Source organism: Podarcis bocagei, assembly GCF_964188305.1.
Source record: "Podarcis bocagei genome assembly, chromosome: 17".
NCBI lineage: Eukaryota > Metazoa > Chordata > Lepidosauria > Squamata > Lacertidae > Podarcis > Podarcis bocagei.
The window spans coordinates 40,439,692-40,467,147 of NC_138143.1; the positions used below are offsets into that span (position 1 = coordinate 40,439,692).

Below are 27,456 nucleotides of genomic sequence, written 5' to 3' on the forward strand. Positions count from 1 at the left end.
AACAAGTGTGACAAATTGTCATTGTAAGTTTTTCCAGCTGAGGAGCAAAATGTCAGGATTTTGGCCCCAAATGCAAGAAGACATCTTGTTGTTGTTTAGTCGTTTAGTCGTGTCCGACTCTTTGTGACCCCCTGGACCAGAGCATGCCAGGCCCTCCTGTCTTCCACTGGATAATAGCAAGTCTGGCCAGGCCCCTGTTTGGAAGTTATGCATCCTTTCATCCCTACAAGCTGTCTCTGGTCCAGGGGGGTTGGCAAGACCACCAGAGTCTTGCCACTGTGAACTCCACTGGCCAGAAGGATTGAAGGTTTTCCATGCCCTTTTATTCCCTTGCAATCCTCTGTTTTTGTTTTTGTTTTAAATATAGCTTCTGCCGTCAATAATGCCTTCATCAGATAATGTAGCATTTTTAGCGTGTTTTAAAAACTGTGTACTATGTTGTGCTATTTTTTAAAAAATGAAAGAAGACCAAGTTTCCATAGTAGATGGAGAACAGCAGGCTAGTGCTATGGAAGATTCTGGAAAGTACTAACTTCCATACAAAGAACTTGGAAAGGGGTGCTCTCTAATCAGGAACAGAAATCTTATTGGTTCTTTACATTATATACAGGAACACAATATTGGAAATTAGCTGGGAGAGAGAGAGAGAGAGATCCACAATCTACCTCTCAAACACAGGTGCAGAGCAGTGGCTGCGACTTCTGGTTCAAATCTAACTTCTGCAATGAACTCCCCAAGAAGCCATTCACCACAAGATACAGATGGTGATTAGGATGATAATGACCTACCTTACAGGGTGGTTGTAAAACTTATTGTGATCATGTGTCCGAAGTTTTTGAACGCCCCAAAGTGCTATGTAAATGCTGAGATGATTTGTTAATGGTTTATTTCAATCACTAATTACAGACCCGTTCCACACCAATTTGTTAAATGAATTTATGGGTCAACACATTAGGTCTGCCTAATATGCTTACACTTACAGCTCAAAATATATTGGGTTGCTATGGCACAACTACCGTATTTTTTGCACCATAACACTCACTTTTTTCCTCCTAGAAAGTAAGGGGAAATGTCTGTGCGTGTTATGGAGGAAATGCCTACGGGTGGCATGCCTACGGATTTTCCTCCTCTAAAAACTACGTGCGTGTTATGGTCGGGTGCATGTTATAGAGCGAAAAATATGGTATGTTTTCAAGCATGTGTCATATAAGTACGTGCATCATGGAGTTTCGTTCCAAATCTGGGTCATCGGGTGTGAAATAACTTTTGTAGAGAAAAGCGGTCTCTGGTCCAGACTGTATAATGCATGTGCTACTAGCAAGCAAATGGCTGAATGGCTTTTCATGGGCTGCCTCCCACTGAAGCCCAGTGGTGTAGCATGCATTAGCAGCACCCGGGGCAAGGCAAGGACCACGCTCCCTAACCTCCTTGCGGGTGTCACGGAGGAGGCAATAGGCGAACTTCGCCAGTTGTCCTCTCAGCTTAGCAAGCTCCTGGCAGGAGCAGTGGCTGAAGCTCTTTGGCAGGCTCAGCGATGTCCCAGCAGAACCAGAACCGCAGTTGCAGCAGGCCTAGGAGGAGATCAGTGGAGAGCAGGGTGTGATGCCAAGGGCAGCCCTCCCCCAGCTACCTCTCCTAAGCCGCACTGCACAAGGGCAGGTGCCAAGGGGTCTTGGGCGAGCGGGTGGCTCTCCTCTCTGCTCTCCCTCCTTGGGGTTTCTGCCTTGCCCAAGAACACATGCCAGGAGGGAGACCCCAGGGAAGGACTGGCGCAGGCCAGGAAAAGTCTGGGCTCTGGCTGGGGGGGGGGGTCCTGCCCAGGGGCGGGCATCCCTTCACCGGCCACAAGGAGAAGCAGGTGCCACCACAGCCCTGAAGGCCCATGCTGTGTGTGCTTCGGTCTCAGCGAGGGAGCTTGCTGTGGGTTGCGCACAGTATTATGTGTCCGAGTCCACCAGTGGCGTAGCGTGGGTTGTCAGCACCCGGGGCAAGGCAAGTAATTTGCGCCCCCTAACCCATGGATTTACGCCCCCTAACCCGTGGATTTGCGCACCCTAACCCTAACCCCCAGATGTTGCGCCCGGTGCGGCCAGCCCCCCCCTGCACCCCCCACGCTACGCCACTGGAGTCCACAGCCCCCCAGGCTACGCCACTATGAAGATGCCCTGAAACAGCATAACAGCAACTGAGTAGGCTCACTTATGCCTCCCTTCAAAGCTTTCTTGGCCATAGCTTGGTAGCAGAGCCAGGATTTGACCCCAGGAATCTCCAGTTAGCAGGGCTGAGAATGACCTCTGAATGGCTGAGGTAATGGCTGGCAGTCAATTCTAGGCTTGCCACATTTCAAAAAAGTAAAAACCAGGACACCCCAAAAGTTCTTCTTCTTCTTCTTCTTTTACGAAAATGCAAAAAATAAAAAATGTGATTTTTCAATCCGAGACAAACCGCTGCCTTCTGGAAATTCCCCCCAGCCATCACTTCAGCCTTTGAAATCCTGGTAATGTCCGTTAAAATCCGGATGTATGGCAGCCCTAATTTAGACGAAACTGGGCCAATTGAACCATTGGCCTGGCCTGGGTAACTTCCAGGCAACCTGCTTATTGAGCATTTATTTTGAGTTTATTTGTTTGTGTCAAGCAATGGCCACCCCACACTTTTTCAGTGCCTTGTCCTGCTGGTTTTCCTGTCACACTGCGTTGGTTATTATACGTGTACTGCTTGAAAACATCAGAGCCTGGAGTTTGCTCAGAAACAATTGTGACATGCATAGCTAGCTGAAGGAAAAATCAGTTGGGAACTTAACTCTCCTTTCGTTTTAAACAATGGGTGGAGCTCAGTGTAGGACTACGTGGGTTATGCAGGTGGGGAATGAGATCTGCTTGAGGACCAAGACTTTACTACCCCTGTCTGATCCCTGCATCCCTTAAGCGTGCTATGGGTTTCCCCCCAATCCCCCAGGGCAGATTGGGGGGGGGCATGCAGGGGAGGAGGAGGGGTGTCTTTTTGCGTGAGAGGACCTTGCTCTGTGCGTGTGACAACTCAGCTGAATCCCATCCAGTGCGGCTAATGAGTGTCATGAAACCGCCATATCTTTTGGTTAAAACTGAAATGGAGGCTTCAGGAGAAGTGAATCAGGAATGCTATTTTGGGAAGGTGGCAGCTGTTGCTGTTTCTGTATTTCAAAGCGTAGGAGCACCTGCATTGCAGGAATGGCTAAATCTTTCGGGCTGGGGGCCGCATTGATCCACAGTCAACCCTCTGTGGGCCACCTTTCAAAGTGGGCCTGTTCAAGTATAAAAATGAGGATTTAATTGCGGGGGAAAGAAAACGTTCATTTGGGGAGTGGTCCTCACAAACATTTGGGCTTCACTGAATCACAGTAGGGGGCCAGCAAAACATTTGGACAAATTAGGGAATCTGAGAAGGCTACCAAAAAAAGTGTCAGAATGGTATACCTGAGGGAATAGTCAGGGGAATTTTTTTTTGCAGCTTTCAGACCAAGACACTTTATGCCTGTAGCCGTTTCTGGTCTTTCTCTCTCTCAGCTAGATAGTCCATGGTTGGTTTATCAGACTGCCCTCTGGTCTACTGATACTGTTATTAAATGCCAGCACAATTTATAATAAGATCTCCTTCAGCCGTGTTTTAATTGCAGACAAGAAGGCTAGCTGGTTGATATTAACAAGATCTGAGTCAGGGAGATACTGGGAGGTGGGGGGAATAATATCTCCCAGCTAAGTCCTCCTGGATGCTTGATTCAACACTGGTTGAACCCAGACTTGAGAGCTGTGAAGAATGGTTGCTAAAAATTATCAGAATTGTTTCTAGGCTTTCTGTTAATTTGTGTGCCAATCTGGAGTGTTTATATCTTGTGTTGGACACTTTGAACAACTGAGGGAATCTGCTGGTGTACCAGTCACTCTCCTGCCCATGACACTGTCAGGGAATATTTCATTTGGTGTTGAGACTCCTGAGTTTATTAAGGGAGAAGCTCAACTTCCGTGTCAAGGCTGCTGTAGCTGCAAGAGCGCCAGACTTCATGGCTGCCATGGCAACTGTGGGGCTGCCCCAATTTGTCATCGGCTCTAGTCATGTTGCAGGACACACTGTCAGTTTGGTTTTCTCTAGCGGGAAGCAGGATGATCTGAAAGTGGGTTTACTTCGAGTCCCTTGTCATCATCAGATCACTTCCTGTTGAGGCTTAGGCTTGCAGCAACTGTTCCTTTCGGGAAGGGTGAAGGACCTATTACAACAGTCCATTTCTAGATGCTAGCGGACTCCAATGAATCCCAGATTGCTTATGGGGATTTTCTGATTGGTGTGGCTGTTTCGCATGTCAAATCCCTGGCTATGTTGTATGATGCAGAGATGACCTGAGCAGTTGCCATGGTTGCTCCAAAGTGTTAAAAGGGTGGCGCTGTGGTCTAAACCACTGAGCTTCTTGGGCTTGCTGGTCAGATGGTCGGTGTTTTGAATCCGTGTGACAGAGTGAGCTCCCATTGCTCTGTCCCAACCCCTGCCAACCTAGCAGTTCGAAAGCACACCAGTGCAAGTAGATAAATAGATACTGCTGCGGCAGGAAGGTAAATGGCGTTTCTGTGGCCTGATTCTGTTTTCCATCCCTCCTTCTCCCCAGGTGGTACCATGGACATCTTTCTGGCCCAGCTGCCGAGACCTTACTCCAAACTAAGGCTGCTCCATGGACTTTCCTGGTTCGTGAGAGCCTCAGCAAGCCGGGTGACTTTGTGCTGTCTGTCCTCACCGACCAGCCTAAATCTGGGGGTGATGCCACTGGAGCCGCTAGCACCCCCAAAGAACGACTTAAAGTTACTCATGTCAAGGTTATGTGTGAGGTGAGAAGCTTGTGGAGAGGGGCGGGGAGACAGAAAACAACCTCTTTCCCATGAGCACACTTAGATGGCATGTTTCTCTTTGCCATTGTTTCAAAATTAAGAGACAACTAGGATTCCAGTGAGCCGAATTTATTAATTAATTTTAATTACTATTTTATTCATCACATTTGTATGCCTCCCATCTTGGAATTTATGTGAGGACTCCCCCCCTCCCCCGCTTATTATATATTCAATTTGTATACCACCCTTCATCCGGGGGCTCTTAGGGCGTCCCACAATATAAAAATACAATAAAACACACGGAATACATAATAAAAATAAGAACAGAACAAAACCAATAATCCCCCCTCCCAAGGCCTTTGTAGACCAGGGGGTCTCAAGGCAGTTCGCAGAATAAAATCAAGCTATAAAATCACAAAATACCTAATAAAAATAAAAACAGCAACCCAATACTCCCCTCCACAAAAAATAAAAAATAAAAATTGGATCAACCAAAGGCCTGGTTAAAAAGGAACATTTTCTCCTGGCATCTAAAGGTGAAGATGAAGGCACCGGGGGAAGCTCCCTGAGGAGAGCATTCCACAGACAGGGAGCCACTGCAGAGAAGGCCCCGTTCTTGTGTTGCCACGCTCCGGACCTCTCGAGGGGGAGGCACATGAAGGAGGGCCTCATAAGATGATCTCAGGGTCCGGGCAGGTTCATATGGGAAGAGGCGGTCCTTGGGGTATTGCAGTCCTAAGCCATTTAAGGCTTTATAGGTCAAAAGCAGCACTTTGAATTGGGCCCAGAAACTAACTGGTAGCCAGTGCAGTTGGACCAGGATCGGCATAATATGCTCAAACCGTCTTGCCCGGGTGAGCAACCTGGCTGCTGAATTCTGCACTTCTCTCCTCAGCAACTCTGTGCAGTAAGTTGAGATGGAGTCACTAGCTCAAGAACAAGCAGTAAGCTTTGTGGCTGAATGGAGATTTGAACCATCTCTTTCCGATCTAAGGCCAGCAAAGCCATCACACTGTATTAGATCTTCTCACTGCCCTTAAGTGCCTGTTGCTGCAGCTGGTTAAACAACCAAGCTGTGAGGGGAAATAGGATGGGCGTTAGATGAATGGGACACCATCCACCATGAGGTTCTTCTGTGGAAGCCTTGTTGAAACAAATACAAGTTGCGTAAGAAAACAATATAGGTGCGCACACATCCATTTATGGAGGGATGACATTCTGGGTCATTGTGCGTGTTGGTGAAGCACCATAGCTGTCAACTTTTCCCTTTTCCTGCAGGGAATCCTATTTGGAATAAGGGAATTTCCCTTACAAAAAGGGAAACGTTGACAGCTATGGTGAAGCACACGTAACCCTGCCTCACCCCATTCCGCCTCAGTCCTTTCCTCTTCCAGTGCAAAACATGGCGTGTGCATGCTCAGTGCGCATCAAACACATGCAAAATGAGAGTTGCCTGTGGTGGTATTTTGAGATCTCCCAATTCATTTCAACAGCAGAAAGTCTTGGTCGATTGTGTCTCGTGTTAATTGGTGTATGCATGTTTAATGTGAGGGTTGTTACTTGCGACTGGTTCTGGTCATAACCTCCCAGAGCACTGGAAATACAACTGGTCAGCAAAAAATTATGCGTGGGAGAAGCGTGTTACATATATAAGGGACATGACTAATAATATATTTTTTTTCCCCTCCAGAAGGGGAAGTACACAATTGGGGGCACAGAGAGGTTTGGCAGCTTGGCTGACCTGGTGGAGCATTTTAAGAAAACGGGAATTGAAGAGGCCTCTGGATCCTATCTGTATTTGAGACAGGTACTGATATAGAGCTACACAGAGAAGTGTAGACCACGGCTGCTTTACCCATCCCTTTTTATTTTCTCTCTTATTAATAACGTTTGTTAGATGTTTCTCTAAAACAACTGGAGCCTAGCTGTCAACTTATCCCTTTTCTTGCGAGGAATCCTGAAATATACTCGGAGTCGAGAGTGGATTTCATGCTCTTTATTCAGCTCATAGTAGTGAGGAATGGAAGTTCCCCCAAAATATCTGCTTTATATACATTAATGGGCCGTACGTGATTGGCTATTTCTGGGATTCTCCTGTAGGCCAATCAGGTTGTGGATTCACTTCCACCTGGAGCTGGATTGGGTGGCTCCTGCGGACCAATCATACTGCTGCATTGCTCTAGGACCAATCAGACGGCTGCATTCTGAATCCTATTGTTCTAGGACCAATCAGACTGCTGCATTTTGGATCCTATTCAACTCAGTACATAACAAATCCTATTCGGAATAAGGGAATTTCCCTTAAAAAACGGGAAACGTTGACAGCTATGAACTGGAGGGACACACAATTAATGAGAAAGAATTTAGACAATGTTATTTGTTGGGGTCAAAACCCAGCACCCTCAAATTAAAAACAAACTTTTTCTATCCCATGTTGTTATGTGATGTGGTCTATGGAACATAATATGATGCATAATATGTTTTTTCTTTGTTTCTAAGTCATCTCGGTTATGTGGCTTTTCAAAAAATTGGAATATCTATGGTTTGGGCCTAAACCTTTTTCCTTTAGCTGGATTTTTTTTTTTTTAAGGGATTGTGATTGCGAAGCAGTTTGAGGAAATACAAGTAAATGGCTTCAGTGAGATGGACAGATTTGTGGAAAATTTCTAATGTATTTTTTAAAAAACTATGAAGTTATTCCTGCAGATGAGGAAGGGAAAAAAGCTGCCACATTTCCACAGCTTTCAAGTATTATTGTTATTTTGTAAGAAGGATAATGCAGCAGAATCAAATTGGCAAACTGGAGTTATCTTAAACACAGATTTTGTTAAAGGCAGCGGCAAGGGGGAAATTATCTAATACATAAGGAAGTGTTGATGGCATTAGATCAGAAAGACTAGCTGTATGGAGAAACAGAATAAGGAAGTAGCAGAAGTAGAATATCAGTTTTAACTATAGATCTGGAAAGTAGAAAGACTGGTCTCTGATTAACTTTAAGAAGCTAATTTTCAGATGGTAGCAACATCTTTACAACATTTGGTGCTGTGTAGGATTTAACAAATAACTGGCATAGGTTCTGGGTACCGTTGATAAAGGAACCTACTCATATGTCTGGTGGAGTTGCCCTTGTATAAGAAACTATGGACAATAATTTCATGAATTATGGTCGCACATTACAGAATACCACTGGAGTAAACTCTAAAACTGGTGAACAAATGATGTAGCAACCACAGTCAGTTTAACAAAAAGAGGCATGAGTATTTCAACAATTGCGAGTGAAGATATGGGACATAGCCTTAATGGGGAGAAACACTTTACAGTGGTACCTCGGGTTACATACGCTTCAGGTAACAGACTCCGCTAACCCAGAAATAGTGCTTCAGGTTAAGAAATTTGCTTCAGGATGAGAACAGAAATTGTGCAGCGGTGGCACAGCAGCAGCAGCAGGAGGCCCCATTAGCTAAAGTGGTGCTTCAGGTTAAGAACAGTTTCAGGTTAAGAACAGACCTCCGGAACGAATTAAGTACTTAACCCGAGGTACCACTGTATATGAATTTTGGGGTTAATGACCAAGAAGTTTCAAAATAAGTCATGAATGCTTATTTATTTTTGGAGAGGTGTTTAACATTTTTTATGTTACTGTAGCAATGGCATAAAATGCTACAGTGACTGTGATAAGATAGTTTAACAAATTGCAACACATTATAAGATACAGTGTATGAATTTATTAGAAATAGTCTATGACCCTTTATTCTTTTATGTGCTTTTCCCTTCAGTTTTTCTCTTACGGATGAATTAAAATATTCATTTTAAAATACAGTCGTACCTTGGAAGTCGAACGGAATCCGTTCCGGAAGTCCTTTCGACTTCCAAAACGTTCGGAAACCAAAGCACAGCTTCTGATTGGCTGCAGAAAGCTCCTGCTGCCAATCAGAAGTCGCGGAAGTGGTGGTGATTGGACGTTTGGCTTCCAAAAATAGTTCGCAAACCGGAACAGTCATATCCGGGTTTGCGGTGTTCAGGAGCCCAAACATTTGAGAACTATGCTGTTTGAAAACCAAGGTACGACTGTGTGTTATGTGTGTATGCAAGAAACTTGTGTTGTCCCAATACAGTGGCGTAGCGTGGGTTGTCAGCACCCGGGGCAAGGCAAGTAATTTGCGCCCCCTAACCCGTGGATTTGCGCCCCCTAGCCCTAACCCCCAGGTGTTGGGCCCGGTGCGGCCGGCCCCCCCTGCACCCCCCACGCTACGCCACTGTCCCAATATACACAGTGAAATGCGCTAAGGACTCTGAATTGCCCAGGTTCCCCACCAGTTGTCAAGAGAACATCCATAGGTGTTTTCTGCTGTGGAAATAAGGCTGTAGCTCAGTAGTAGAGCATCTGATTTGCATGCAGAAGATCCCAGGATCAATTTTCAGTCTCTCTTGGTACAGCTGGGAATCTCCCTTGTCTGAAACCCTGGAGCGCCAACTGTCAATCAGTGAAGACCAGTGTTTCCCAAACGTGGGTCTCCAGCAGTTTTTGGATGACAATTCCCATCATCCCTTGCTAGCTAGGGATGATGGGAACTGTAGTCCAAAACCAGCTGGAGACCCACGTTTGGGAATCACTGGTGTAGACCATGCTGACTTAGATGGACCCAGTCATCAGACTCTGTATAAGGCAGCTTTCAGCATTTCCACCTAGTTGACTTGTGCTTTCTGACACTCCGTTGCACTCATCAAACATAACTACAGTGGTACCTCAGGTTAAGAACTTAATTCATTCCGGAAGTCCATTCTTAACCTGAAACTGTTCTTAACCTGAGGTCCCACTTTAGCTAATGGGGCCTCCCGCTGCTGCCGCCGCGCGATTTCTGTTCTCATCCTGAAGCAAAGTTCTTAACCAGGGGTACTATTTCTGGGTTAGCGGAGTCTGTAACCTGAAGCGTCTATAACCCAAGGTATCACTGCACACAACAACTCCCCAATTCTATGATTCTATGTTCCCCTTTTCCCTCGACTGATCATTTTTCTCTCTCCTTGGTGGATGTCCCTCCCCCCCCCCCGCTATTCCCCCTCCCATCTCATGGGGAAAAGTAGCCGCCAAGCAATGAGATAAGCAGCCCGGATTCTGGTTTTGTGGCTGGGAGAGCTCTGCTCCTTGACTTTATCTTTTTCTTGTCTCCAGAGAGACCTCTGTTTGTTTCTTATTGTGTATTGCTTTGTAATGATTTGTTGGGTCTCTGGGCCGTAATAAAGATTGATGATGATGTTTCTCACATTTCCCCTTCCTTCTTTCCTTCTTTCCTTCCTTCCTTCTTTCCTCCCCTCCCGCTAGCCTTTCAACGCCACCCGGGTGAATGCAGCCGACATTGAGGACAGGGTGCAGATGCTTGAGAAGAGAAGCCAAGAGGAAGAAGCTGCCAAAGGAGGTTTCTGGGAGGAGTTCGATGTGAGTGGTGAACGGTGGGGCTTCTTCTTCCTCGTGATGCGTTATGGAGTCTGGAACTCCCTACTCCTGTCCTGGTTCTTGGCTTATCCCCACCTCAACTGGGGGTGGTGTACTGACGCATTCACAAGACCTTATTGTTTCGACCGCTAGCATTTTTAGAATGCACTCATTTATAAAGTCATTTGCATCCTGACATATCCTAAGAAAAGTTAAAGCAGTTTACAACAATATATATATATAATAAAAACATAGAAAAGAATTAAAATCAGAGGGCAGCAACTAAGTGTGATGGAGAGATGTATTCTCAATTGCCTGCAAAAGTGGAATAGAAAAGTTTTTGGCAGGAGTTTAAAGGATAAAGCAGAAGACACTCGGTGAAACTTTTAATGGCAGAGCATTGCATAGGTAAAGGTAAAGGGACCCCTGACCATTAGGTCCAGTTGTGATCGACTCTGGGGTTGCGGCGCTCATCTTGCTTTATTGGCCAAGGGAGCCGGCGTACAGCTTCCGGGTCATGTGGCCAGCATGACTAAGCCGCTTCTGGCGAACCAGAGCAGCGCACGGAAACGCCGTTTACCTTCCCACCAGAGTGGTACCTATTTATCTACTTGCACATGACGTGCTTTCGAACTGCTAGGTTGGCAGGAGCAGGGACTGAGCAATGGGAGTTCACCCCATTGTGGGGATTCAAACGGCCGACCTTCTGATTGGCAAGCCCACAGCTTCACCCGCGCCCCTCCAGAGCATTGCATAGGACTAGGCCAATGACATTAAAGTGTATTTTGTGTTGATTAGGGCTGGGCAATATATGGCTTTCAACTTTGTGATGTATCACCAGCTAAACATTACAATATACTGATTGTAGAGGCACTGGCTGGCTTCACATTTTCCCCCACATTGTGATTTTTGCATAGCGCACGCACGCACACACACACACACACACAATGAGTTGCAATACATTGTCAGGTCAAAAATTATATTAAAAAAAAAACAATTTCATGATATAGACTTGAAATTGGTTTTGGACGATATATCGCCCAGCCCTAGCGCACATCATGATTTGTGATATATTGCCAGGTCAAAAACTATGTAACCAATATCACAGTATGGACTTCAAACTGGTTTGGGAAAATATATTGATATACAGTGGTACCTCATTTTGAGTCCGCCTCGTTGAGTGTTCATTTTGTCGAACGTTTGCGGTAAACCCGGAAGTACCGGAATGGGTTTGCCACTCGTGCATGTGCAGAAGCGCTAAATCGCACTTTGCGCATGCACAGAAGCACAAACCGCTCCACGCACGTGCGCAGAGCAGCGCTTTGTTGTGCCTCCTTTTCGTCTAGCGTCTGGGGCTCCGGAACAGATCCCAGACTCAAAACGAGGTACCATTGTATTGTCCAGCCCTAGTGTTGATGTCAAGTGAGCCTTGCCAACTTGGTAGACAACCAACGACAGTGCTGGAGATTATCTCCGTGTCACCGATGTGTATGGCACATCACAAGCAGAAACACCTGCCCAAGACACTTCTTATTTAAATTTTGATGCAAGAGAGGGAGGTGGGGGTGGGGGTAAACATGGATGCTTCCTCATGCTGGAGAGATGCTTCCGGTTGGTCACTTCCTGTTCCTGAGGGAGGTTGCCTGTGCCTCCTGCCTCCAATCCACAGGCAAGTGCTAACAGCACCTCTCAGCAACCCCACAGACAAGCTGTACCCATGAATCCCAGGACCAGGTGCACAGCCTGGGAGTCATTTTGGACTCACAGCTGTCCATGGAGGCAGAGGTCAAATCTGTGTCCAGGGCAGCTGTTTACCAGCTCCATCTGGTACGTAGGCTGAGACCCTATCTGCCTGCGGACTGTCTCGCCAGAGTGGTACATGCTCTGGTTATCTCCCGCTTGGACTACTGCAACGCGCTCTACGTGGGGCTACCTTTGAAGGTGACCCGGAAACTACAACTAATCCAGAATGCGGCAGCCAGACTGGTGACTGGGAGCGGCTGCCGAGACCATATAACACCAGTCTTGAAAGACCTACATTGGCTCCCAGTACGTTTCCAAGCACAATTCAAAGTGTTGGTGCTGACCTTTAAAGCCCTAAACGGCCTCGGTCCAGTATACCTGAAGGAGCGTCTCCACCCCCATCAGTCTGCCCGGACGCTGAGGTCCAGCGCCGAGGGCCTTCTGGCGGTTCCCTCATTGCGAGAAGCAAAGCTACAGGGAACCAGGCAGAGGGCCTTCTCGGTAGTGGCGCCCGCCCTGTGGAACGCCCTTCCAGCAGATGTCAAAGCGATAAACAACTACCTGACATTCAGAAGACATCTTAAGGCAGCCCTGTTCAGGGAAGTTTTTAATCTGTGATATTTTACTGTATTTTTGATTTTTATGGAAGCCGCCCAGAGTGGCTGGGGAGGCCCAGCCAGATGGGCGGGGTATAAATAAATTATTATTATTATTATTATTATTATTATTATTATTATCCCAGTTTTTAAGCCATGCTTGCCCTTATTAAACACTCCTCCATGCCTCTTCCCCTTTCAGAGCTTGCAGAAACAAGAGACGAAGAACTTGTATGAACGGCATGAGGGCCAAAGACCAGAAAACAAGGGCAAGAACCGCTATAAGAACATTTTGCCATGTGAGTCTGGAGTTCCACCTATCATCTTGACCCAGAAGCTGGGCCTACACAGGCCACAGACTCAGGTGGCAGAGGAGTCTGAGGCAGTGCTTTTTTTCAGCCAGAACTCAGTTCCGGCACTTCTCAGGTGGGCTCCATTGCCATTCTAGGAGAATGAGGGAGGTGTTCATGGTGAGTTCTGGCACCTCTTTTTCTAGAAAAATAGCACTGGTCACAGGTAGTGTTGGATTTACATATAAGCTAAACAAGCTATAGCTTAGGACTCACTCTCTTGGGGGGCTCCAAAATATTTAAAGGGGGGGAAACTGGATGTACATTTCCAAAATATAAGATAAAAAACAAATAAAATAAAACCTACATACAGCAACAGTGTTTTGTGTTGTGTAGGTCCATAAATTACATAATAATAATAATAATAATAATAATAATAATAATAATAATAATAATATTTCTTTATACCCCGCCCTTCCCGGTTCAGAAAACTGGGCTCAGGGCAGCTAACAACAAATTTAAAACACTTACTTGTAAAAGCAGCATAAAATACAGTATAAAAACATGAATAACAAGAAAATTCAAAGTTCAGAAATCAATTTGGGGGAAATCCATCTAATAAGCATTAGATAGTCACCAGGGGTAGCTGGCTGAATTAGTCCTACTTGGGCCAGCGAGGAGGCCAGGGGAGAATTAGCTGTGGGGTCTCAGAGTGGGTAATCTTCATAAAAGGAGAGGGAAGAGCATATATTCAACACAAGAAACAGCGACAATTTGTTGTTGACAAAGGGCAGCTGGACATATAAAGGGCCCCATTACCTTCAGTAACTTAGGGTCTCGTCAAACCTAAATCCAGTCCCGGCAGCGGCGTAGCGTGAGTTGTCAGCACCCGGGGCAACGCAAGTAATTTGCGCCCCCTAACCCGGGGCAAGGCAAGTAATTTGCGCCCCCACCAACCCCTAACCTGCGAGTTGCCACTGGCGCTGCCGTGCAAACAACGCTGCTTGCCCGGAGGAGGATGGAGGCAGAAGCAGCCGCCGCCTGTGGCTGGGCCGAGGGGATGGCGGTGGCGGCAGGGTGCAGAGGCTGCCCGTGCCCGGCCAGGCGTCGGTGGCGGCGTCGGCGCTGCTGCAGCGGCTGCTCCTCCTGCGAGCAGTGAGCGGAGCGCAGCCACAGCGACGGCGGGGGGCGCGCGCGCTAGGGCGCAAGGCTGGCGGTGGCGGCGGGGAGCCCGGCGGAGGAAGGAACTTGTCCCTTCCCTCTGGACTCGCGCCCCCCCCAGATGTTGCGCCCGGTGCGGCCGGCACCCCTGGCACCCCCCACGCTACGCCACTGAGTCCCGGTCACAGGCTGCTACCTCTGTTTGTGCCTTGAGCCCTGCAGAGAGTGGATTGCAAAAGCCCCTGTTGCATAGGGCATCCCTCAAGAGACATACTAACTGTGCTGCCTCCTCTTTTAGTTGACCACTCTCGAGTCATCCTCCAAGACAGAGATCCTGGGTCAGATTATATAAATGCCAACTACATCAAGGTGAGGAACTGAGTCATGTCTTCCAGAAAGAAGGGTGGTGGCGGTGGTGGCGGATTTTCGCTCCAGGCCCTTTATATTTTACCTGTTTGCTCACTTGCAGAACAAGCTATTCAGCCCTGAGGAATGCAGCAAAACTTACATTGCCAGCCAAGGTTGCCTAGATGCCACCACCAACGATTTCTGGCAGATGGTGTGGCAAGAAAACTCGCGCATCATTGTGATGACCACTCGAGAAGTGGAGAAAGGAAGGGTAAGGAGGGGCAAGGGGGGGGGACATTCCTCTCCATCCATTCCTCCACCTTCTCAGCATACATTACATCTTTCTTGCTTGGTCTTCATCTCCTCCAGAATTGTGAGAAACTCCCTTGGAAGATTTCCAGGGCTGAAGGTGCTGCCAAACTTTCCACACAAATGATGCACAACAGCCAATTTCTTTGCTGCAAAGCTCAGTTCCAGCAGAGAACTCCTTCACCTTTTCATGTTAACCCTTCCCTTCCTACCACTTTGCTGACCTGTGGGGTTTCTCGCCCTGATCTGACCACAGTGATCCATGCGATGGTCACCTCCAGGCTTGATTATTGTAACTCGCTCTACAAGGCTGCCCTTGAAGCTGACCCAGAAACTCCAGCAGGTGCAGAATGCCACGGCGAGGTTCCTTACAGGGTCCTTGCCATGGGATCACATTCACCCAGTGCTTTACCAACTGCACTGGCTCCCGGTGGAGTACAGGGTCAGGTTTAAGGTGCTGGTTTTGACCTTTAAAGCCCTATGTGGCCTAGGACCCACATACATACGGGACTGCCTCTCCTGGTATGCCCCGCAGAGGACCTTAAGGTCCACAAATGACAACATTTTGGAGGTCCCAAGTTGCAAGGTGGTTAGATTGATCCCAACGAGGGCCAGGGCCTTTTCAGTACTGGCCCCAACTTGGTGGAACGCTCTGTCACAAGAGACTAGGGCCCTGCGAGACTTGACATCTTTCTGCAGGGCCTGCAAGACAGAGCTGTTCTGCCTGGCCTTTGGCTTGGACTCAGTCTGACCCTTATGTTTCCCTCCCCTTATGGTTTGATCTATGGGCTACTTTTAAAATGAGGCTGCATTTTAAAATGCATTTTAACCTGCACTTTAAATTGATTTTTTCCTTCCTATTATGTTTTTACTGTAATTTTACTGGAGTTAGCCGCCCTGAGCCCGGCTCTGGCTGGGGAGGGTGGAGTATAAATAAATTTTATTGTTATTTTTATTATTATTATTATTCACATGCACAAGGTGGGAAAGTGGATGTTGGGGGAACAGGGGGCTTTTCAGTGGGGGGAAAAATCAGGACTGTGGAAAGATACAAACCAAGAGCCAAGAGAATGATGCAGTAGTCAGATGACGTAGGCCTTTTTGATGGTGGTCCCTTATTTTCGAAATGCCGTTCCTGGTGCGGTGTGCTTGTCTCCCTCATTATTGACTTCTGGGGGGGTAAATAAATAAATAAACAAACACCCAGACTTTGGATGCCTGAAAGTTCACTGTTTCTGGCAGCCCTGAGGTCACTGGTTTTGAGGATGTTTTTAGAATGCTCCTTTGGGGTAAAGGGCAGGATAATTTATGTAATTAATTAATTACATAAAATCGCCATCAGCCCCAGCCAGGATAGCCAATAGCCTGAGGTGACAGAAGTTATAGTCAGCAATATTTGGATGGGACCACATTGACTATCCCTGATTTAAGGACTTCCTTCCTGTCTCCCTGCTGCTCCTCCAAATCACTCTGGTGAAGGAGTAGTCAAGTCATTTTTTAATTACCCATGTGCTGTTTGCATGTAAGGTGTTATTGAACTCTCACCATCCTCAGGTGGTTATTGTGGTAGATTTCCTTCCAAGTTTTGCTTTAGATGAAGAGGACAAGCTGTGATCTTCTCCCCACTTTCTTTCTTTTTTGGGAGGAGGCATTTAATCTTTATTGATTTTTTTAGTATACATCACAATTATCATTTCCCATCAGAGATGTACAAAGAGAAGAAAAAATGCTTGAATGCTGAAAATAAAATTATACAGTAAAGTATTAAGACTTCCCTCCACCCAAACGTGGGTCCTCTACAATTCTAGATTAACTGCATCCTGAATAAATGTGGTGGAGTCTCCTTCTTTGGAGGTCTTTAAGCAGAGGCTTGACAACCATATGTCAGGAGTGCTCTGATGGTGTTTCCTGCTTGGCAGGGGGTTGGACTCGATGGCCCTTGTGGTCTCTTCCAACTCTATGATTCTATGATTCTATGATCTAGTTTATACTTATCCAAGATATCCATAAGTTATGTCACCTTGCAGGAGTCATTCAAGGCCTGCCAAAGATTCCAGTTGTTCCCGCTGCCACCCATCAAAACCTGCTTTCTGTTTCCTAACAGAACAAATGTGTCCCTTACTGGCCAGAGGTCGGCAGCAGCAAAGAGTACGGGCCGTACATTGTGGAAAACATCGGAGAACACGATGCCTTAGAATATAAACTCCGACAGCTCTGCCTTTCATCAGTCCACAATGTGAGTACACCAAGCCTGGAGAACGTTCAATGACTACTATTATCGCTACCAGTGCCGTCTTTAGCATATGTGCCGCTGGGGTACAAAGATCCGTACAGTGCCCCCAAATTGAGTTTAGGTGCCCCCAAATTAACTTCCATTGACCTTTTTTTTTGGGGGGGGGAATCACTCACCTGTAACAACGATGTTACGGAGTATCAAAGCGATGGAGAAGGGGGGGCAGAGACTTTTGCTCCATTGCCGCCGATCGAGAGGGACCGGTATACAGTAGGTATACATTTGGCTCCCCCCAGAATTCAGCGCCCGGGTGCCACGCACCCCTTGTACACCTGGCCCTGATCGCTACAAATATTGCTGAAAATAAGGACCTGCAGGGGAAAATATCCCAGCACTTTGCCCAGCACCTGGATGTTTGCTATTCCATCTCCATCTCTGGCACACAATCTACTCAAACTTTTAATATTTTAAAAGTATATAAAATTTGTAAAGTATCTTAAAATTTGCAAAGTTATTTTTTTCTTTGTGAAAAATTAATAAATAAGTTTTTTTAAAAAAAACAAAACACGAAAACTCTGGGGTGCTGCAGTTTGGCTGTGATACCAGCTGCATCCTCTGTAATAACAGAGCACATGAATCATATATATTCTACGAAAACAATTGCTAGTCCCCTGAAATGTCTGCTGCTGGTTCTGCGTTTCCTCTTTCTTCCTCCCCACCCCACCCCACCCCACCCCACAATGCCTCTGTGGGCAGCTTCATTTGCTTTTCTCCGAGTGACTCCAGAGGTTCAGATTTCTATTCTTACCATTTTTGTCTGAAGACCTTCGTGAATCTGGGACCTCAAGGCCTGTGCAACACTGACGCTGTTACTAATCGGCTCCGGGACAATTATTGTGGTACCTCGGGTTAAGCACTTAATTCGTTCCGGAGGTCTGTTCTTAACCTGAAACTGTTCTTAACCTGAAGCACCACTTTTAACTAATGGGGCCTCCCACTGCCGCCGGAGCACAATTTCTGTTCTCATCCTGAAGCAAAGTTCTTAACCTGAAGCACTATTTCTGGGTTAGTGGAGTCTGTAATCTGAAGCGTATGTAACCTGAAGCGTATGTAACCTGAGGTACCACTGTACAGCAGACAGACAAAATGCATCTTAACACGTGAAGCTCCTCTGATAGCCAATATGTGGAGACAGCAGGAATCTGCTTGGACCCACCAGGTTCTTCAGATGGCCTTCAGTTGGGGGGGTGTGGCATAAGAGATGGGTTGCATCCAGTCTAAAGTTCTCCTCTTGAAATAACAGCCTCCTATGGGGCTTGTGCAGGAGAACTTGCTTGCGGACTGTCCCTCGGGGGTCAGATTTGACTGCCTCCCCTCTCTGGAGACAGTCATCAAAGCCTCTGAGAGACAGACAGAGAGCTGGGCTGATCTCATTCCTCCAGGCATCAGGCCTGAGAGTTAGGAGAGCGTTGGGTTGCTTTCTCTGACTGTAAGCGTGATGGGAGAGAGCAAGCTGGTGGGTTGAGGGATAGACAAAGGAGTTGCAGGTGTGAACCCACACGAGGGTGTGATGTTGTTGCCCCCTGCCAGAGTGAGGCTGTGCGAGACATCTGGCATTACCAGTACCTGAGCTGGCCGGACCATGGAGTGCCCAGTGAGCCTGGAGGAGTTCTGGGCTTCCTTGACCAAGTCAATCAGAAGCAAGAGAGCATCCCCGGAGCTGGACCCATTATAGTTCATTGCAGGTGAGTGAGTTGGCACCATTGTTAATTAACGGCTGGATATGCAGCAAACAGAAAACTATTCTCTAACGATCAGTAAAATAAACTGGGAAAATATCACAGTGCCGGTTTATAAACCAGCGATAAATTTTGGCAACCGCTCATAAGTCTTAATAGGTACATTCCACAAGAAGTGCTGATCACTGCTATTTTATTTTTTATTTGGAATCACTTTTTATTGGGCATTATAATAGGAATAATAAATAATACAAATAAACAGACCTAGTCTTCTCATGCCATTTGTAGATCACAAAAATAGTGTAATAAATTCGCAGGGATATCTTCAACATTTGGTTCATTATTAGTGGTCAGTGTATAAGTTCTTGGTTCATGAACTTGGCTTAAACAAAAACAAATATGAAACAGGATAGAAGAAAATTAACAGATAACGTTCTACATCGCGTAGCCTGATCAGGAGCCCTTGTGGTTGTTGTGCTTAGATTAAGTATGAGTAATAGTCACTTTTCCTGTTGCGTTACCAATGAAACAAAGTGATGGTATATTAATGAACATGGGAGGGGGTTCAAAGTGAATATAAAAATCTATGTTTAAATTTAGATCAACCAGATTGAGCCTAATTCTGATGTGGGAGGGATTTTTCATTTTCTGGAATACTGCCATATGCTATGAAATTAAACCACACTTGGGGTAAAGCCATCTTCTTTTAACTATCCACATGTCAACTGTAGTTTATTTGTTAATCTCTCAATCAGGGATGTTTACGTAAAATAATTTTTCCAAAAGGACAAGGCAGATTCACGGAGGGCGGTGGATCTATCAGCAACCACTAGCCATAAGAGCCAAGTGAAACCTCCCTATATAGAGGCAACAGATACCTAAGTATACTTGATGTTGGGATGCGGGTGGTTCTGTGGGTTAAACCACAGAGCCTAGGACTTGCTGATCAGAAGGTCGGCGGTTCAAATCCCCGCGATGGGGTGAGCTCCCTGCTCCTGCCAACCTAGCAGTTCGAAAGCACGTCAAAGTGAAAGTAGATAAATAGGTACCACTCCGGCGGGAAGGTAAACGGCGTTTCTATGCGCTGCTCTGGTTCACCAGTAGCGGCTTAGTCATGCTGGCCACATGACCCGGAAGCTGTACGCCGGCTCCCTCGGCCAATAAAGCGAGATGGGTGTCGCAACCCCAGAGTCGGTCACGACTGGACCTAATGGTCAGGGGTCCCTTTACCTTTATACTGGATGTTGGGGGCACAAAGGCAACCTGGGAAGGGAAATGCAAATGTCCAGAGACTGCTGCTCTAACTACAGTCTTGGACTAACTGTGGCTTGATAGGTTCTAGCAAGCGAAGCCTTGTCTCTTTTCTGCATGTAGAACATACTGCCGCATGTCTCCCTAATCTCCATCTCTCCCTACAGTGCTGGGATTGGTCGCACCGGGACCATCATAGTCATCGATATGATTGTGGATTTGATCTCCATAAAAGGTTAGGTCACTTCTTATTTTGAATCCTGGTGGCCATTCTATTCCTTGGACCCTCTTTCCCACTGGCCAGGGTTAGGCCTCTTGCCTTCCTGGTCACGTAGATGGGAAAACGAGAACAGCCAAAGCCTGTCCCGTAAATGACACAGGACTTCCCATCCCCTGTTTGCCCTCTTGAGACGCAAGGGTAAATTAAAACCCAGTACAAATTACATTATAACCATGAACTAAAACCAATAATCAATAGCAAAGTAACATTGTAGCAGCACAGCAGGAGCGGGGGGGGGGAGCCTGGGTAAAGATGTGCATCTTCTTCTTGTTGTTATTTTGTATTCTTTATTGAAAAGTAAAAAAGTACAACATTACAAGTGCACAGAGTAAAATAAGACTCAAAGAAGAAACAAGAAATAGTACCCATGTAGAAAACAGAACAGAACAACAACAAAAAAGATATTGTGTACAATACAAAAAAGCGGGGGAAATTGTTATTGTAGTTAACCAAATATTGTTAAATTTGTCCTTGGCAAGTCTACGTTTGTACACAACTTGTTCATGTGTAGCGAGTTTGTACATATCTTCAGTCGTTAAAGGGATCCTCATCTTTATTTTTCCAGTTCATCAATACCTGTCTTTTTGCCATACAAAGGCCGCGGGGAGTCCATTTATATTGTCCTTTTCTTAGATTCCATGTGTTGGGTGTATAACTCAAAAGGACAGTCTCCTCTGCAAATTTAAGATTGTTCCATACAGTCATGTCGACCGTCTCTATGACCTTCTGCCAGAAAATTTTTCAATGTAGGACATTGTACAAACATTTGTACATTAGGGAAGCATTATCCCACCTCCAGCAGCTAGATGTCTTTGATAGGTGTATCTCGACCATTCATGGATGAGCACTGAGCTCAGTGGGAGACTGGAGCACATGTCTAAAGCTGCTGCCAGCTCTGGGAGGAAGCACGGATGAATTAAGCAGGACCTACTTCCGAGTAAGCATGCATAGGATTGGGCTGCACATCCCTCCTAATGAAATCAGTGGGACATAAACGTACTTTGCTGGATCATGGCCTGCATTATTCCCATGCTTGCTACAGAATATTTTATTATGGAATGCGATGTTGTTTTATATTTCATAACTTATATGTTGCTCTTAGTGCTGTGTGCAAGGAAAAATAAAGACAGCAATCCCATGCCTGCTTACTTGCGAGCAAGCCCTGTTTTATTCAGTGCCTCTTGCTTATGATTGGCCTGTAAGTCTTGAACGACTTCTTCCCCCGTTTATTTATTACACTGTAGAATCAAAGTTGGAAGAGGTCCTGAGGATCATCTAGTCCAGCCCCAAGCGGGGATTGAACCTTCAACCTTGGTGCTAGCAGCACCACGCTCTAACCAACTGAGCTATCCACATTCTGCCTCCCTCCCCCCCCCCCTTTTCTTCCTTCCAGGGTTTGACTGTGATATCGACATCCCAAAGGCCATTCAGATGGTTCGCTCCCAGCGCTCAGGCATGGTGCAGACCGAAGCACAGTACAAGTTCATCTACATGGCTATCTGCCAGTTCATAGAGACCACTAAGAAGAAGCTGGATGTTATGCAGGTATGGGACTGGCATGCGGTGGTCACTGTCATTAGCATCTTCTCCTTTACGGAAGATGCCCCACATCCTCAAGGAGATCGTAGTAGGGACGAGGGTGGAGCTGTGGTCTAAACCACTGAACTTCTTGGGCTTGCCGATCTGAAGGTCTCCAGTTCGAATCACTGCGACAGAGTGAGCTCCTGTTGCTCTGTCCTAGCACCTGCCAACCTAGCAGTTCGAAAGCACACCAGTGCAAGTAGATAAACAGGTACCGCTCCGGCGGAAAGGTAAACGGCGTTTCCATTAGCTCTAGTTTTCGTCATGGTGTTCCGTTGTGCCAGAAGCAGTTTAGTCATGCTAGCCACATAACCCGGAAAGCTGTCTGTTGGCAAACACCAGCTCCCTCGGCCTGAAAGCGAGATGAGCACCGCAACTCCATAGTCACCTTTGACTGGACTTAACCATCCAGGAGTCCTTTACCTTTACCTTTTACCTAGCTGGGTGACACACCTCTTCTGGCAATGTTGCCGAGGACAGACATTTAGATTCTAGCACCTTGTATAATTAGGCATTGCAAAGTGTACCCCAGGTATCTGTGTGCATGTGTGTGTGTTCAAGCACAATTCCTGCGTGACCCCAAAGCAGCCAGCTATACACTTGCTAGGAATGGCATGGCCATTTTGGTCTGCATTTGACTCAGTCATAAGCCCTCCAATGTCCTGGAGAGGCCCAGAGTTACAGCAAGAAGAGAAGGATTTCCCCCCAGAGATAGCAGGTCAGGCAGAGTGGGGAGGAGAAAGGGGGAATGGCTTTCTACTTCTGCTCCCTCCCCCCTTGGTTGCACCTGCAGCTTTGCCTCTTCCCTTCTCCTTCCTGACTAAATGGGGCCCCTCACTGTGCGAGGAAACACTGCATTGCCCAAAGGACCACAGCGCCACTGTGCTCCATGCCATAAATCCCCTTACATAGAGATTTATACATATATTTCTCTCTCTCTGCTGCAGACTACAAAAGGAAAACCAAGCGAATCTGAATATGGGAATATAACCTACCCACCCGCACAGAAGATAAAGGCTTCACGAAAATCCTCTAAGTAAGAACGCAAGCATGGCAGCCGTTAGAGCATCTCTCCCAGTTGTAACTATCTCACGGTGTAGATAAATAGAACATCGACGAAGGCAACCTGTAATGTTTTTGGAGTGATGGTGCTTTAGGAATGACGTTCCTGTCCTCCCTCCAAACACCAAAATTTGTGGGTTGCACGACCCCTTCATGGGGAATTTTTGTGGAGTTGGCACCTATGGTCCACTTGAAGCTTGAGTGCTTGGGGGCAAGAGTAAGGACTAGCCCATTTTCACAGCATGTAAAGCAAATTGCTGATTCAGGTGCTGACTCAGCAATATGTGTGCCAGCACCAAGCTGCAAAGCTGAGTTCACGCAACAACCTGCTGTGATAGCATCATCATCATCATCATCATCATCATCATCATCATCATCACAACTACAATTTATATACCACCCTTTAACAAAAGGTCCCAGGGCAGCGTACATGTTATGGAGCATAATGAAAAAAAGCATAATGCAAAGCACAATCATAGACAGCATAATGATAAAATAATAATAATAACAGTCCCTGACCCACCATGTCATCTTTCATATGGATCCAAGGGGACATGGTATGATGTGATGGACAATTTCAATGATCAGTTTCTGCTGTTTTCACTAGGGGTTTTTTGCCATATATTTCCCTCATACAGTCATACCTCGGGTTACAGACTCTTCAGGTTGTGTTTTTTTTGGGTTACGGACCCGCCTAAACCGGGAAGTACCAGAATGGGTTACTTCTGGGTTTGGAGCTTGCGCATGCACAGAAGCACTAAATCGCAACCTGTGCGTGTGCAGATGAACTGCTGCGGGTTGTGAACACTGTGGGTTGCGAACATGCTTCCCGCACGGATCACATTTGCAACCCGAGCGTCCACTGTATTTTAAGAGATGGCAGCATATAAAACAACACAAGGCCATGGCTTGGCCTTACAGCTTAGCCACCCCCATCTTCCAGTCAGTACTTCCTCCCTCCCTCCCTTTATTCTAGGTTCCGTTATCGTTAAGAGTGCTCATTCTGCTTTCTGTTCTTCCCTTTCTCCTTTCACAGGCAGAAGGATGAAGCAACCCTGTATGAGAATTTAGGCAAAAAAGAGGAAAAAGGGCAAAAGCAGTGGCCTTCAGGGAAGGAGAAGAAACCAAAGGGCTCCCTGAAGAAAAAATAATGCCATACATAATCTTCCACCTGCCTGGCTCCATTCGCAGCAGACACAAATTGTCTATCCCCCCCCCCAAACCCCTGCTGAGAACTTCCTCCAAAAGGTTTACTGAGCTACGGAGGGATAGCCCAAGAGATTTGGGTGCCTGAAGTGGGAAATCCAGATGGCACCTTTCCATTCGCCTCCTACTAATGAATGCAATTCTTCCTGCTTCTCCTGTGACCCAACATACTAATCCCATACACCTCTTGTCTTGGACTCCCCAGTGCACTTGCAAATTCATTCGGCGTTCCAGCCTTCACCTTTTCTAAAAGGCAGTTTTTGAATGCTTGAAACATGCCCCAGCCACCATTAAAGTCCAAACCATAACAATTATTGGGCGAGGGCTATAGGTCAGCGGTAAGACACCTGCTTTGCATGCAGAAGATCCCAAATTTAATCCCTGGCATCTCCCGATGGGGCTGGAAGAGATCCCTCTCTGAATTCCTGGAGACCAGCTTCCAGCCAATGTTGACAATTCTGAGCTTAGATGCAGAGCCAGATTAAGACCTTTAGAGGCCCCAAGCACTTAAAATATTTTGGTGCCTACACACACACACACACACACACACACACACACACACACACACACCATAAAAAAATTAGTTTAGAACTGAAACAAAACCTACAGCAAGATGGAAAATAATGCTTGTTTCTGTACACTTCCATTTTATTTATATTTGGGGGGGAAATCTCCTACCTTTTCTAATTGCAAAGCCTTTAATCAGATCCTCAAAACCAATATTACACAACAGATCTGTTCTATACTTCGTAGAGATAAGGTATCCAGCCTGCCTTGTTGCATAGTTGTTCAGTTGCGATTTTTAGCTGAAAAAAATGAATGCTCCGCTGAGCAATTTGTGCGCATTGAAGTTAAAAATTTGGCAATGGAAAATTTCCCTAAGCATGGGCTTATTTTGCTTAATGGTGAGTCAAGCCCTGGCTAGATGGACCAATGGGCTGCTGATCCTGAGCTTTCCAGTGTTGCCATGACCCTAAAATAAGATTCCAAGCACAGGTCCTTATGAGACTGCCTAATTTCTACAGGGGAGCCCTTCAAAACCACTGTCCTAGGTCACCATTCTGTTCTGTGATGTGTTGGCTGGTTTTGTCGTCGTTCTACGCAGCAGTCATAAGGATTAATGCAAAAGTGCCATGGATTGATGTTCTTTGAACTTTGCCTAGCACAGAATCTGTGCTTTTTGCTGTGCCATCTACCACTGCAAGTTTTGATTTGATGATGGGTTTCTTTCCGGGACAGAGCGGTGGGTGGGACTCCATATAAAAACATGCAAATTCACAAGGATTGGTTTTAATTCAGCCGGATCTCACTTTTATCTAGACCCCTTGGGAGAGCAAGTGTCGGGGGGGGGGGGACTTTCTTTGTCTGGGGGAAGAGAAGCAACAAAAATAGGTTATTCCCATGGGCCCAGAAAACACAGCTGGGTGTCCCACTGAATGCACTTCGGAGTAGACAGGTATACAATCGCACTGGTGGAAGGCTAGCACTCCTGCCATTTCCCCCTTAGTCCCTTAGTCTTGAGATCTTGAGTCTTCTTTTTATCATGACCTCTAGCCTAGGCTATTCCATTACAGCAAGCCCCGTCAGGCTGAGAAGCAGTATAAAGTGCCCTTGGGATCAACGTTGCTTCTGTAACTTCACTTTTTGGTTCCCTGTCTTTCTCTCCCCTGCTCAAATGCTTCACCTAACTGGTCAAAGCCATCCTTGCCTTGTGCAACCTCCAGCTCAAATGCCAACCTCTGCTTAGCCACCGAACCTTACCGCTGTGCTGTGTGTAAATAATGGATAATTTTCTAATCCAGTGGATTGGTTTTCTTGACTTGTAAATAAACCAGATTTTTGTTTGATTTGCATGAAGACTTTTTTTTTTAATCGTTAAGTTCCATACTGAACTTGCAGGAGAGTGCACAAAATTGCTGGGACTCTGGAAATGATCCACTGGTGCTGCTGGAAAACAGGGAGATTTCTTCAGTCAATCTGCTGTGGACAGCACATGCCAGAAGCAGTTTCCTGCTTCCAGCCTCAGAGAGCTCCAACTTTGTTCTTTATTTATTTTTGCTTCCAATGCAAATATGCCTAGAGCTAATAAGCAGTGGAATCCGGGGTGTGGGTGGGGGGCACACACAGCACCTCCCGTGTAAGTCCCAAATCCAGACAGTACTAAAGTGCTTTATAATATTGGGCACAGATGCTGCAAGGTTGTCAACAAGGACGTCCGAGATTAAAATATGACATACCCATGTCCCTTTGCATGCTCTTTGGTAGAGGTCAGCAAACTTTTTCAGCAGGGGGCCGGTCCACTGTGTCAGCTTCGCCTTTGAGCCAGTGCCAACGACTGGGCTCAGCCTCTTCAGCCCCGACTGGGCCAGGTGAGCTGGGAAACCACTCCCAGAGACCTTCCACTGCAGGGAGCAGGTCTAAGTGCTGTGGACTCACAACTCAGAGCTGTGAGCACCAAACTCAGTTCCAAAAGTCAGCGGAGCACAGCAGAGCATGAACCACATGAACGACAGCTCTGAAGTATAACTTCTTTTATTCTCTGCAGCTACTGCATAAACTAACTAAAGACTAATCGGAGACGCTGGACTGCATGAGTGTTACAGCTGCTTGAGCAGTCACCTTATCTATATACAAATAACACTCAGACTCCCACAGGCTGGAGCGGAAGAAGCGTTGAGCAAAATCTGCCCCCCTCCTTTCTGGAACATTGTCAGCAGATTCTTGCAATGGGAGGGGTGAAACATACTCACACTGTTCCTCAGACCTTGTGGGGGGCCAGATTATATTTTGAAGAAAAAAATGAATGAATTCCTATGCCCCACAAATAACCCAGAGATGCATTTTAAATAAAAGCACGCATTCTACTCATGTAAAAACACACTGATTTCTGGACCGTCCGCAGGCCAGATTTAGAAGGTGATTGGGCCGGATCCGGCCCCCAGGCCTTAGTTTGCCTACCCATGCTCTTTGGTATGAGTTTACAAAAAAGAGCAAAAATCTTGAGATTGCTAAGGGCAGAAAAAAATGAACTGGGGTACAGATCTAGGTTGCCAGTAGGCTGTATAGACTGAAATGAGGTCCTCTTTTTTATAAGCCCGGCAGAAGAACTAGAAATTTAAGAATAACTGCACTTTCACAGGGCTCTGCTATGTAGGCTTGGCTCTTTGCAGGAAGGTCTTCAGGCAAGATATGTCTTCTGCAAGAGGCTGAGAATTGTCTGCCTGCTGTATCTCGACAGGTAACCTCCTTAGGCCACAGCAGTACAACCGCAGCAGCGAGGCATTTGTTGAGTCACTATTGACCCTGCTCTGCAGTCTGAAAAATTAAGGAACCGTAACAAAAAGAGAGGACACAGAGGAGGGCGGCACCC

At 46.4% G+C, this 27,456-nt stretch overlaps 1 protein-coding gene across 3 annotated transcripts in view; it reads left to right on the forward strand.

Moving 5' to 3' along the window:
• The window catches only part of PTPN6 (protein tyrosine phosphatase non-receptor type 6), a 39,616-nt gene extending 13,683 nt beyond the window's left edge, over window positions 1–25,933 (forward strand). For all 3 annotated transcript variants that reach the window (XM_081176536.1, XM_081176535.1, XM_081176537.1), the window contains 12 exons: window positions 4,637–4,853; window positions 6,544–6,660; window positions 10,177–10,290; window positions 12,829–12,925; window positions 14,376–14,446; window positions 14,547–14,696; window positions 16,839–16,970; window positions 18,558–18,712; window positions 20,125–20,192; window positions 21,631–21,782; window positions 22,766–22,854; window positions 23,917–25,933. In XM_081176536.1, the coding sequence (XP_081032662.1) occupies window positions 4,637–4,853; window positions 6,544–6,660; window positions 10,177–10,290; window positions 12,829–12,925; window positions 14,376–14,446; window positions 14,547–14,696; window positions 16,839–16,970; window positions 18,558–18,712; window positions 20,125–20,192; window positions 21,631–21,782; window positions 22,766–22,854; window positions 23,917–24,031 (1,477 nt within the window). In that variant the 3' untranslated portion in view covers window positions 24,032–25,933. The remainder of the gene's footprint in view (window positions 1–4,636; window positions 4,854–6,543; window positions 6,661–10,176; window positions 10,291–12,828; window positions 12,926–14,375; window positions 14,447–14,546; window positions 14,697–16,838; window positions 16,971–18,557; window positions 18,713–20,124; window positions 20,193–21,630; window positions 21,783–22,765; window positions 22,855–23,916) is intronic.
• Window positions 25,934–27,456: the final 1,523 nt, after the last annotated feature.